Source organism: Dermacentor andersoni, chromosome 2 (genome assembly GCF_023375885.2).
Source record: "Dermacentor andersoni chromosome 2, qqDerAnde1_hic_scaffold, whole genome shotgun sequence".
NCBI classification, from domain to species: domain Eukaryota; kingdom Metazoa; phylum Arthropoda; class Arachnida; order Ixodida; family Ixodidae; genus Dermacentor; species Dermacentor andersoni.
Window position 1 is genome coordinate 149,167,927 of NC_092815.1, and position 14,072 is coordinate 149,181,998.

Here is a 14,072-nt window from a genome sequence, read left to right on the forward strand (position 1 = left end):
TTGTCGTCAGACGATGAGGCTAAACGCAACAAGTGCCTTTATGCTCTGGCTTGCTTTAGGGAAACTAGTGTTTTATTCCGCCTTTTTATGCATCCATCCGGGGCATATGCCTTGTTCTTTTTTGCCAGAATTATGTAGAGAATCGGGCTTCTGTGCTGGGAAAACCGGGTTCGAAAATACCTGTCAGATATTTTTATTTTGCAACAGCTTCCACTGGGGGTCAACGTGCACACGAGGATTGGGCTCGCGGCTAGTCGACAGCGGTTACAAGCGAATTCGAAAGTGAGGGCAAGAGGCTAAGAATGTTTTGCTTTAGAAATCTTAAGCCTCCTCGGCTTGGCGCTCACCTTCCAGTTGTTGAAGGTGAGCGAACAATTTTCCTAATTGCCGCCATGAGCACCATAAATGGCCTCTGCAACGTCAACAGACTGCCATTTGGCATAAAAGCAGTGCCAAGCAATGTTCCAGAAACTCATGGAGTCAACACTTATTCTCGAAGTTTGCGTCTACCTTGATGCTATCATCAGCGATGTCTCCAGGGGAGAAAACTCAGCGCACTCAGATTTCGTTCTTGAGAATATAGCGAGCTCTTACTTGCGCGCGCGCAAAAGAAAAAAAAATGAGCCACAGGTGAAGCTTCTACGACACAGAATTGAAACTAAGGTTTTCGGTCCTACAAGAATGAAGGTGCAAGCATTGACCGTGGCCTGAGGGCCAACTAAGACGCAGGAAATTCCGTAGTTTTCAGCGCTATCTTAGCGTTCCATGACCGGCTCCTAAAAGTATCGGGCTATTGTGGCCAACAACCTATACCGAAGCCTTCAAAAGGATTGGAGAACAGACCTCAATTTGCGTCTGCTCAAATCCACAAGTTTTCCAGCGACATGAGAACCCTGTCCTCTACAGCAGCTCTTTACCACCCGCCGATGAACAGAGATGTCATGCGCTACGTGCCTTAGCTAAAACGGCCGCTTTTAAAGGATTAGACGGACCTTCCCTGTTTTCTGCGGGCAACAGAGAATTTGCTTTTCATTCGTGCAGGACTTGTGCTTCCGCCTCTGGTGGTTCTCGAAGTAATAAGCAAAGTTGAACGGAACATTCTTGCGGGCCTAGTCAGTTTATTATACAGGACTAACATTAATTGCGCCAGCCGGGCAACGGACAAAGAAGGAACAGGCGGCAGCTGTCTTCGCGTTCCTTATCCGTGTGTTCTTCGTTCTCTGTCTCGCGCAGTTGGTAGTACCAGACCCGTAACAAAAAAACTATCACGCGTTCCCGGCTGTCTATGACTTTCGGACTACCGCGAACACGCATACGTCTCTGCCCCAACGACACTCGCGAACGTAACGTGCCTTTAAAGTTTCAGAGCGAAATGCCATCACAGGGAAACTCTGGTACTAACGTTTAAACATCGGAAAAATATAAATTAAGCTCTGGGACTTTACGTGCCATGTATACAGTCTCATTTCGAGGCACGGCACAGTGGAGGGTTCTGGATTAATTTTGACCAGCTGGGGTTCTTTGACGTTCAATGAACGGCACAATGGTGTCGGCATTCAGGTCCTATTGGAATGCATGCGGCGGGCATCGAACCATCGACATCGGGCTCAGTACCGCAACGCCATTGCTAACGGCGGGTGTTAACAGCGTAGCTATCTGCATAGTTTTTCTCTACGCAGGATAATACTGCATAAGCGACCTACTGTTAGCGACAAGTCGTGAATAAAGTCCTTTATCAAAGAAATAGGGTGAATATGTGAACTTAAGCATCACTGGCTCCTTTCAAGTTGACTCTTTGAAATTTATTTTCCTTGTTTTTCTCTCGTTATAGCGTACACACTGCGCCTCTAGCGATAAACTTTTACTTAGTCGCCAGCACCACGTGCCGCATATTCAAAATCTTCCTGTTTAAAGGGACACTAAAGCGAAACAATAAATCAGTTTAGACTAATGAAGCATTGTTTGAGAACCATGCAGGCAGTCATTTAAAAAAATTATTTCATTAGATGAGAAAATGAAGGTCCAAGTATCAGTATTTGAATTTCGCGCCGATACCCCAGCGCCGGTAGGTCAGCGTGACGTCAGAGATTCCAAAGTATGTTTTCGCATTTGTGCCGCGTTGGCTGAATAAAGCTTCCCGCAACTTGCCATGCCTAATATTTGGTTCCTTTAGGACACAATGTAGTCAATCTGTACCGCTACATATAATTAGTAGGCCCTAGAAGATGCCATCAAAATCCGAGACGTCACAGCCCCCAGGTGCGGGAACTTAAGTAGGCTTCGCCACCCGTATTTCATTCTTGCGCTTTTTCTCGCTTACCAAACGTCTTATCGTTGTAATAGGGGTGTTTTTGGTGTTGTAGAACGGCAATTTACTGTTGTAGAAGAAATCATTTTTCACTTTAGGGTCACTTTAAGTGGTGACAGTGCACATACAACTTCAATTGCAGAGATTTGCTTGGTGCTCGTGCCGCGAATGCTGATGCTGTTCGCCACCATCGTCGTGGACCTGGTGCTCGTTATCGGCATTGAAGACGTACGTGTGCACAGCATCTCTCATTTGTGAATATCTGTTGCTGAAGGTGAAATGCACAGACTAATTAGCCTATTCCTCTCGGTGGGCGTCCGATCGGCGCTACGTAACTAGGTTTTCACCACAGTTAAGAAATCGAACCACCCCGAAAATAGCAGTTATCAGTTAGGGATTCCGAAACGTTACTAGAAATTAAAACAAATCGTCGTTCGCTCTTCATTATTGCCATTAGGGGTTGACGAGCTAGCATTAATCCTGGCACCATAGTGCTGGGCCACGAACTTTGTCTTCCCGACGCAAGTAAGAAGCGTCCGCTTCTCTTGATGCCCGCTTCTTCAAGCGGGTCACGTACACTCTGAGAATCCCGATAGTCTGGAGGTGGGCGGCAGCTTCCATATATGCTTGGATCGCGCGAAAGCCGGACAAAGCCACATTAGATTTTCAGTGTCAAACGGCGTCGGGCAGTGACATCTTATGCATCACCCGGTAGGCTGTTTCAGTTAGAATTTGATTGATATGTGAAAAAGACTAATTGGGGAATATCTGCAAAATCTTTCAGTTGTGTGGTAACAAAGCTTTTGGTTCCCGAGCCGTTTGATCATTTCAATGAGGCACCTTTAGAATGATCAAACTACCCATACAGAGAATGTAGAGGTGTTTACCACAGTTCTAAAACATTCTGAACACGTTTCCAAATGGGTCTTATTTAAATATCTGTAGAGTCTTAATAGATAACTTCGTTTTCTTGGACATATTTTTCTCTAACAGTGGTTTTCATTCAGTTACGCAGCGACAAGCAGACGTCCACCAAGCGAAGGCGCTATTCGTCTCGGGCTACAAGTGGACCACATTCTGGCCACGCAGCAGAAAGTTTGTGTGCGGCGTGGCGATGTATTTGCTCAAGTCAGAAATGACTCGCAATAGTTGTAATATTCAGCGAATTAGGCAAATATACGGTAGTATATAATTACTACTTTATACTACGAGTACGACACTAAAGGACGTTTGATTACGCACCAGATTTTGCTGCTAGAGTGATGTCAGTTGAAGTATGCTGAATCTCATGAATATACGAGCCTCACGAGACCTAGAAATTTCTTTACTAATAAGTTCGTGAAATCTTCTTGGAGTTTCTTTTCGTTTCGCTTGCCTATGACACCTGGCAGCCGTTTGTTTGAGTGGTGAACGAGTTTATGCATGTGCAGCGCAATTTGTTACGTACCAGCTCACAGCACAAAGAGATTTCTATGATAACGTTCAACCTCGCGTGAAACACAATCTCTGCCCACATCATATCACTTAGCCTATTGCAAGCAAATTGAAGAAGCGGTGTTAGAGAATCAGAGGAAACATTTCGTGGAAAAACCTTTTCTGAAGGCTTTATGACTAAAGGGCGATTTAGAAGGCGACATTACCATTTATTCCTTGCTGCGTCGATGGACGGCAAGTAACAGGGCGATTTAGGATCGAAGCGGGCAGCCTTGGCTATGCCACGTTAATCAGTCGCGGCCACCGATGGCAGCCAGTCCGATAAACTTACCGGAGCCCAGTATTGTCCGCGCATGCGCAGCCACGGCAACCAGTATCGGTAAGGGTAAGATGGCAACGGTATGTAAAACGAACACTAAAGCGAAACAATAAATCAATTGAGACTAATCAAACATTGCTGGAGAACCCTGCAGGCAGTAATTTCTAAATAATAATTTGATTATTAGATGAGAAAATGAAGGTCAAAATATCACTATTTGAATTTCGCGCCGAAACCGCGACGCCGGTACGTGAGTGCGACTTCAGGGATTCCAAAGTATGTTTTCGCATTTGGGCCCCGTTGGCTGAGTAAAGGTTACCGAAGCTTGCCATGTTTAATATTTCGTTGCTTTAGAACACAATGTCGTCAATCTGTACCGGTATATGATTAAGTAGGCGCTAGAAGATGCCATTAAAATCCATGACGTCACAGCGAGCATGCGCGAGAAGTTCAAGGAGGCGTCGCTATCTGTCTTTCGTTCTTGCGCTTTTTCTGGCTTACCAATCGCCTTATCGTGGTAAGGGAGAAGTTTTTGGTGTTGTAGAAAGGTAATTTACTGATGCAGAAAAATATCATTTTTCTCTTTAGTCTCCCTTTAAGGCTCTGTAATAGGAAAGAAAGAACTGCCCAAACCCTGTTTCATGTAGCTTAGTTTGTTTTTAAATATGCTTCGCGTCCTTTCCGCCACAATATCACGCTTGAGTGACTAAGCGATGCATCACAATGGCGATTACTGGGCGAAAAAATCAGGAACAAGAGAAGCAAACCGAAACGCGTCGCTGGCAAGGCTCGTAGTCTTATACACTCTGATGATTTTTCTTTACTGAAGATGTCGAATGTGTCGTAGACAGGAATGCAATCGCGTGCATTTCTTTAGTGCTTGATGAAAAAAAAAAGTCAATTTAAACGAAGCATAAGCTTTCACGCGTATTCGTACACAGTCTGTAGCAGGCTCATTCATGTTTCTTGCGTAGGAACTTTTGTGATCATTGAAGGAAAAGGTGATTATCAGGCTTACCTTCGTGAAGATCGCTGAGCGCATACAAAAGAATCAGCCGATGCACTTGGTGAGAATTCGTCTAGAAAATCAATTGCAGGAAGAAGAATGCAATGAAATCATGGAACTATCTCCTAGAAAAGTCGTTCTAAGAATTGTTACCAAGTTTACTTTTAGTTGCTGTCTGTCTACTTGTTGTAGAGATTCAACTGAATATCGTGCATGATACTTGCAAGCCTACGGAAGACTGAGTACCCGCATAATCTCCGAAAGGCAACGTCTCATGAAGCGTGCTTTTCTTTTTGCGAAACATCCATAATTTCCCCCCTCGCAATATTAGAGGATGCGCAGCAATAACAGTACCGATGCGTGCTGAAATTCTTGTGCAGGACATCAGTTACAGCATTCCGAGAAATCAGAGTTTCTCTGAGCTTAATACGTAGTTGTACATATACTAAGTCGGTGCGAATGTTTCTGGACAACCATCGTGAAATGCCTAAATGAGCTGTTCACCATGGCTCGCCGTATTGGGCCGCCTAATTACGCTTTTTTACTACATGGCAGATAACAGAGCTGTTTCCGTCGCGTGCAGGATTCGCAATGGGCGATGAAGCTCTTTGTCAGATGGACAGCCTTAGATGTACTCGTCGACTCCCTCATCTGCATAAGTGTCGTTGTGCTCAAGAGCAATCGACTCAACGTAAGCCGCTTTATGATGCATTTAAACATGTAAATGGTAGGTACTGTGGGAGCGGTGCTTTGAATATGAGAAAAACAGACAGCACGCACCCAAAAACCACATGTAATCCGAGCTGTCGAGTCAATAATCTCGTTTGGAATGCTGTCATAGAGAAATGCCGGCATGGACCCCTAGTTCTATTTTTTTTTTTTTTTTTTGCATTGTTTGTATGAGAAAAATTCTAAATGAATTGTGCGCATCTGTTCCATAAAAATTGGACAGAAATGCCCTGTGTATTTAGAATTAGTTGCACGTCAAGGGACTCCTGGTGATCCAAATTATTCCGTAGTGCCCCACTACGGCGTGCCTCATAATCAAATCGTGGTTTTGGCACGTAAAACACCCAAATGTCTTTTGGACAAAAATGTAGAAAAAGTAAATTCTGTGGTTTTACGCAACCGAAACATAATGATGAGGCACGCAGTACTAATTGGACTCCGTACTAATTTTGACCACCTGGTTTTCTTAGCGTGCGTGCGCCCATGCACGGTACACGAGCGTTTTGGCATTTCACTCCCATCGAAATGCGGCCTCCGTAACCAGGATGCGATCCCGCGACCTCAGGCTTCGTATCGCAACGCCAAGGCCACTGCACCACCACGGCGCGTCAACAAATATATCCCAAATTTATACAAGTTCTTCGTACACACAGAGAGCGAATGGAAATCTGAATTCCGTGCCACATCCTGCGGATTAAGTGCACCGTGCTGTCATCTTACGTTATCAGATCTGCCTAGTCAAGTAAAGTGGGGTGGGTAAGCAATATTCACCGTCTATTACGACACTCGCTGATACGCAATTTGAGCGCAGCTCTATACGTGTACTTTTTTCCTTTCACAATATATTGGCTGGTGCGGATAATTTGGGTCGTGTGGCACGTAGCAAAGGGAGCAAAGTGTGGCGCGACTGCCACGCTAATTGGGAGATCGCGACACGTAGCGCGTGGGTGACGCGTGAGCGCGATTCACAGCAACCGCCTCAGACAGACCTACGCTCATGCAGCGCTTATTTTCCATATATGGTGTCCGTGGCGTCATCGGTCAACAGAGGACGTGCGCTACCCTGGCGCCATCTCGTAGTCATCGTCGCCGCAGAGCCCGTCTTGCGCGTCACTACGCTTTTATTCTCACGCTTTCGTCATACCCTTCTCTGTTTTCTGCCTCATGGTTCTGCTGCAACCTCCTCCTCGCGCTCTCTTCATTATCACTGTCTTTCATCCCCCGCTGCGCCCCGCATTCGCTCTTTCATTCTACGCTGTGCTCGTTCGCTCAGTTACGAGGAATGCGGACCCCGATGCTCGCCGCAGGAACGGGCTACTAAAGCCTGTTTCACGTGCAAGCGATGTTGGGTCAGAAATGGCGCGGCCGCCGTCGTCTGAGGAATTCTCGGTTCATACTGGGGAATCCGGCGTCTGCAGCGACTACTACTTGCCCACTGCTCCGCCAGGACGCCATAGTGCGCCATTCACCCTTTAAAGCGCAAGCCTCTAAGCAAGCGCCGAATATCCCGGATGTTCCCGCGGCTCGAAACTGCGCAGTTATTTACGCTTGCCTAGAGTTCGCGTGTTTTATCTTGCGCCCCTTCATCACTGCTTGCAACTACTATGATAAACCGCGAGCAAGAGGCAGTACTGCTAGGCCTGCTGGCAAGCACCTTTCTGGCGATGCATGGCGCGCACAAGAAGCATAGGACGCCAGCGACAGGGGATGGTTGGTCCTGCTCTGCAAGAGCACGGGAAGCTCGGTCACGCCACGAAACTGCCACCCCTTCTGGCACTTGTCGTGGTGCTTGAGGCGGCGGTTGTCGAGAACGACATGGTGGTTATACCACAACTCGATCAGTATTTCCGATGTCACGACGCGCTTTGAAGACTGTGACATGACGAATGCGTCGGATTTGGCCGCCATCTTTTGAATTTCTGACTCGCGCTTCGATTGGCCCGCGGTGAGGGAATCCGGCGACAGCTGCCGCAAAAATCGGTCCGGGGACGCGTTTTTACAATTGCTGATAGGTACAGCGTGGCGTGACGCTTTTCACGGCGCTCGAAGTTTCTGCGCAGGTGCGAGTAAGAGCGGGTGCGAGAGAAAAAATCTGGGGGCCTTTGCTCCTTGAATATGAGTCTGCCTAGGCACAACGCAGGAGGTTTCTTGACGCGTGCTGTATGCCTTTGTCCCCTAGGCATGCCGGCATTGCGGAGTGCGGTTCAGTTTGTTTACGCTACGCCGCTGGCTGCCAGCTCGATGAGGCAGTGGGCACGGACACCCCATTTGGTGATCGCTGTGTCTGAAGGGGCAAGGTTCTGACTGGTGTTGCACAAGTCGCGGGTCCCTTTTTTAGTCGCGATGATAGAGTGCATTTTTTACAAGCACTGCTCCCGGAGGGCACATGTAACCGGCAAACGGACGCCTGAGGAGAGCACCTGAGTTTACATGAAGCAGGCAGCGCAGGATCTCCGGGGCACCAAGCGGTAGCGGGGGGACCAAAGCTGGAAGCAGGGCGGCCCGTTGGTTGGGGCCGCGGAGACCGAAGCGTGCCAGGGAGTACTCGCATAAAAAATTGTCTGTCCGCTATTGCGGACAGCCGATACACCCCTGGCACGCGCAGGCCTCGGCGAGCCCCAACCCACGGACCAGTTCGGGTTGTAGCTTTGATGTTCCCGTTGCCGCTTTGGTATCCTGGAGGCGCCGCCAATAATGCTAAATAATCACACGTTGTTTTAATTCGTAAAAAACACGATTGAATAAATATAATGTAGTCCAGCCGCCAACTTGCGATGCTAAGTTCAGCGCAACCGCGCCTCGCGACTTCTGCTGGCACGCCTAGGGACAAACGCATACAACACGCGCTAAGAAACTCCTACGTAGTGCCTAGGAAGAGTCGTATATTCAAGGAGCAAAAGTCCCCACATTTCCTCTCTCGCACCCACTCTTACTCGCGCATGCGCGCATACGTCCGTCGTAGCCGCATGTGCCACGCCCCACTGTACGTACTAGGAATAGGAAATACGCGTCTGAGACTGATCGACGCGAAAGGGGCTATTCGAATCTCGCCGCCGGACTCCTCACACTGAGGAATCCGGCGTCTACAGTGAATGAAACCTGCCGCCGAAGATAGCGTCGCTTACACTGCTTGCGCACTGCGCCGCCGGAAGAAGATACAGCGCCATCTGCCCTATAAAGTGCTAACCTCCAAAGAAGCGCGGTGTATGCCGGATGTTCGCGCTGCTCGAAACTGCGCAGCTATCTCCGTTCTCGTCGAGCTTGGGTATAAACTTGGCGCGTGTTCACTACTGCTTGGAAAGGCAATGATGAACTCTGAGCGAGAAGAGGCAGTACTGCTAGGCCTGTTGGCAAGCACCTTTCTGGCGATGCATCACGCGCAGCGGCATTCGATGAAGAAACGGCGGCAGCGGCGTTCGTGGGTTCGTCCAGCTCTGCAAGAGCGCGAACAGCTTGGTCACGCCACGAAACTGCTACCCTTCCTGTGAGATTGCGACATGGAGTTCTACAGAGTGTAAGTTGAGATGTATTGTTATTCGTTACAACATTCCATAACGTGCAGTTGAATGTTTCGATGTCGTGTAGTGCAAGACGCCGCTTTAGGCAGGTGCGGAGCACCTGACAAAGGCGGCGGTCAGACCTGTACCGCAGCAGAAAGTGCTAAGAATCTCTGGGTCCGGACAGGCGCCAATGGAAACTGACCCTTGCAACGTTTAACACCCGAACTCTCTCGAGTGAGGCTAATTTACAAGGACTCTTGAGGAAATATCAGACATTGTTTGGGATGTAATCAGCCTTTTTGAGATTAGAACTAGTGAAGCTTACACATTGATAAATAACGGCCATGTCGTCTGCTATAGAGGTCTCCCTGATAAGAAGCAATACGGGGTAGGATTCCTAATCCATAAGGACATAGCGGGCAACATTGACGAATTCAAAATCATTAACGATAGGGTAGCAGTAGTTGTAATCAAACTTAATAAGAGGTATAGATTAAAGGTACTACAAGCCTACGCTCCAACATCCAGTCAGGACGATGAGAAATTAGCCATGAGAAAACTGTAAACTACGTATACTGTAGTAATGAGCGACTTCAATGCAAAAGTGGGGGAAAAGCAGGTGTGTGAAAAGGCAATTGGCAAACACTGCGTTGATTCTATAAGCGCTAGAGGACAGTTGCTGGTAGAATTCCGAGAGAGCAATAAACGGAGAATAATGAACACCTCTTTCAGGAAACGTAGCAACAGAACAGTACAATACATTGGCGGGGTAGTTGATGCGAATCCATGAATACTTTGCTTAGCGCAAAACAACAAGAAAGACCACAGGACAAGGCGCTTGTCCTGTCGTCTTTCTTGTGTCTGTTGTTTTGCGCTAAACAAAGTATTCATGGTAGCAACAGAAAGTGTAACTGAAAAAGTCCTAATGGTGAAAGAAGAAATTAAATTGATTTCATACTTTCTGCCCATCCCAGCATAGTGCAGAATGTAGAAGTGATACGTAGGATAAAGTGCAACGATCATAGCTTAGTGAGGGCTAGGATTCATCTCAATATGAACAGAGAAAGATTAAAATTGGTCAAATAAAAACAGGTAAACTTAGAGGCAGTAAGGGTAAAAGCAGACAAATTTAGGCTGGTACTTGCAAACAAATATGCAACCTTAGAACAGAGAGATGATGATGATGACATAGAGGTAATGAATGAAACCATAGCGAGGCTGGCTTCAGAGGCAGCAATTGAAGTGGGAGGCAAGGCACCAAGGCAACCAGTAGGGAAGCTCTCACATTTAACGAAGGACTTCATAAAGAAACGACAAAGAATGAAAGTGTCCGACTCGAGAGATAAGATAGAATTCGCGGAACTGTCAAAACTGATCAACAAAGCAGAAGTAAGTGATGTTAGAAATTATCCCGTGGGAAAGACTGAAGCCTTAAAAAATGGACGCAGCCTGAAATCAGTCAGAAGGAAACTTCGCATAGGACAAACCAACATGTATGCACTGAAAGCTACGCAGGGTAATATCATCAGCAATCTCGAATATATAGTAAAAGCAGCGGAAGAATTCTATAGTGGCCTGTACAGTACCAAGAAGAGTCAGGATACTTCAATTAGAAATAGTAATGAACGGTATAGAGAGCCTCCTCCTATAACTAGCGATGAGATCAGAAGGGCCTTGCAAGACATGAAACGAGGAACAGCGGCAGGAGATGGAATAACAGCCGATTTAACCAAAGATGGAGGACACGTAATGCTTGAAAAACTGGCTGCTCTTTATACAATGTGTCTATGGACTGCAAAGGTCCCAGAAAAGTGGGAGAATACAAACATTATACTGATCCACAAAGGGGAGACGTTAAAGAACTAAAACATTTTAGGCCCATTAGCTTACTCCCAGTATTATATAAAATATTTACCAAAGTAATCTCCAATGGAATAAGGGCAACACTGGACTTTATTCAACCAAGATAACAGGCTGGCTTCAGGAAGGGATACTCTACAATGGATCACATCCATTTCATTAATCAGGTTATCGACAAATGCGCAGAATATCATAAGCCTGTCTAAATGGCTTTCATAGACTACGAAAACACATTTGATTAGTAGAGATACCAATAGTCATAGCGGCATTACGTAATCAATGAGTATAGAGTGCTTACGCAAATGCCTTGGAAAATATCTACAGAGGTACTACAGCTACCTTAATTCTACACAAGAAAAACAGGAAGATAACTATAAAGAAAAGGGTTAGACAGGCAGACACAATCTCTCCAATGCGATTATTTCCGTGCTTGGAAGAAGTATTCAAGCTATTAAACTGGGAAGGCTTAGGAGCAAATATCGACGGCGAATATCTCAGCAACCTTCGGTTTGCCCATGACATTGTTCTATTCAGCAACACTGCGGACCAGTTACAACAAATGATTGAGGACCTTAACTGGGAGAGTGTAAGAGTCGGACGGAAGATTAAGATGCAGAAGTCAAAGGTAATGATAAATAACCGGCAAAGGGAACAAGAGTTCAAGATCGCAAGTCAGCCTCTACAGTATGTGAAGGAGTACGTTTACTTAGGTCAACTAAACACAGGGAACCCTGACGATGAGAAGAAAATTCAAAGAAGAATAAAAATGGGTTTGATCGCATATGGCAGACATCGTGACCTCCTGACTGGGAGCTTACCGTTATCATTGAAAGGTATACAATCAGTGCATTTTACCGGTGCTGACATATGGGGCAGCGATATCGAGCCTCATAAAGAAGCTTGAGAACAAGTTAACGACCGCGCAAAGAGCGATGGAACGAAGAATGCTAGGCATAACTTTAAGCGACAGAAAGAAAGCGGTTTGGATCAGAGAGCAAACGGGTATAGACGATATTCCAATAGACAACAAGAGAGAGAGAGAATAAGCATTTTTCTTAGGTAAATGCAGCTTTGGAGAAGCGTCCTCATTCCAGAGTGCCTTGTTCTCGGGCCGCATATTGGGTCCTCGCAATCAGCTGTTGCTGATCCTCGAGGTCGGATCTGGCCAAGGCTTTCTCCCAAAGAGCAAAAAAATGGCGCTGGGCAGGTCATGTAATGCGCAGATTAGGTAACCGTTGGACGATTAGGGTGGCAGACTGGGTACCAAGAGAAGGGAAGCGCAGTAGAGGACGGCAGAATACTAGGTAGTGCGACGAAATTAGGAAATTTGCTGGTGCTAGCTGGAATCGGTTGGCGCAGAACATGAGTTATTGGAGATGGCAGGGAGAGGCCTTCGTCCTGCAGTGTACATAAATAGGCTGATGATGATGATGATGATGATGATGATGATGATGATGATGATGTACATAAGGATGCCTCCACGTACTTACGACAGGCTAGTGCAGCTTGTCGGACCCATATTCGGATGAAAGATAAATTTCGGAAAGGCGCTCAGTCGCGAGCACCGCCTTGCGCAAACTGTGAGGTAAGATGTCGAAAATACATGTACATGCAACTGTTGAGGACGTTTTGGCTCACTGTGAAATGAGAAACAGAAAGCATGCATTCTAGATTTTTCGAGTGCTTTCAATGAGCCTACCTCAGTGTCTGCTTGGAATTGCGGTAAATAAATATGATTCATTTGGTGCAGTGGACGCCTTTTAGTTATGTAAATATTTTTAGCAAATATTGTTAAAGGCAAGCTTGTCATAAGCAGCGTTTCTTTAGCATAGGCGCCACTTGTTGTTTCATGGCGTCTGAGCATAAATGTTTATCTCGCCACGTTAATATTAATTTTAACGTTGAAAAAGTGGTCCCACATATCGCCGTAAATAACATATTCGTACGTCCAACCGCATCTCATTTCGCTTATTTGGCTTTGAGCAAAAGGTAACCGATATCGTAGCCACATCACAGGCGAGACAATGTGCAATACAATGTCCTTGTAAAGGTGCGAGTGGCTTCCCTTAAACATGCACATTCTCCCATTTAATTAACCTTGCACCCTTATGGAATTGTACACGCTCTCTGAATTTAATTATTTATATTTTTTCAGATTCTTGGCTGCAGGGAAACGCTCTGGTCATCTTGGTTCAGTTTCCTAAACGGGTGCTGGACAGCCTGTGGCATTGTTTCGTCGGTGCCAGGTGCTGTGGGACGTCCTTGCGTCTTTATACGATACATTTCCATCAAGTGCAGATGAGTGGCTACGGGTAAATAACACGTTATTACATGGTGTTCAATGCATGTGCTTTAATTTTGATAGCACGTGAATGACTGATATGTCATCTCTGCAATGGCTCTTTTCATTGATGTGGCCTTGCTTACAGAACAGACTTCGTGAAGCTTATAGCGCCTGAAAAGACAAGGCCGAAAGGAAGACGTGACACACACAAGCGATTTGTCACGTATGGAAACGGCACCTGGCAAAAATGTATAGCATTGTATCATCAAAATATCCTCAACATGTTGCCAATTCAGGACCCGTTTCTTGTAAAGAACTCTGATGTGGTACTGGATTACTTCAGGTCGTCAACACATAAGAATATTAAGGCCTTCTCTGTAGACTTAACAGACCTGTTTTATTCCTTACCACATTCAGGTCTGCTCTCCAGTGTTCAGTGTTCTATTGACGCCTTTGGAAACGTTTTCTTCACGAACGCCACCGGGATGTCGAATGCCGGTTTCTTAGAACTTAGTTTTTATCTTCGGTCTATTTTCATTTTGTGGGAAGGAGAGCCTTTTATGCAGAAGGAGGGAATTTGCATCGGATCGTGTATAGATCCCATTCCTAGTAATATATTCAGCAGAACTAGA

The 14,072-nt window shown here is 46.1% G+C and overlaps 1 protein-coding gene across 2 annotated transcripts in view; it reads left to right on the forward strand.

Annotated features, from left to right (window-relative positions):
- LOC126540944 (uncharacterized) overlaps positions 1-14,072 on the forward strand; it is a 57,545-nt gene that overhangs the window by 30,019 nt on the left and 13,454 nt on the right. Inside the window, exons 4-5 of one of the 2 annotated variants that reach the window (XM_055076147.2) lie at positions 2,451-2,536; positions 5,651-5,758. In XM_055076147.2, coding sequence (XP_054932122.1) covers positions 2,451-2,536; positions 5,651-5,758 — 194 coding nt within the window. The remainder of the gene's footprint in view (positions 1-2,450; positions 2,537-5,650; positions 5,759-14,072) is intronic. The other variant, XM_072286277.1, reaches the window with a different exon arrangement.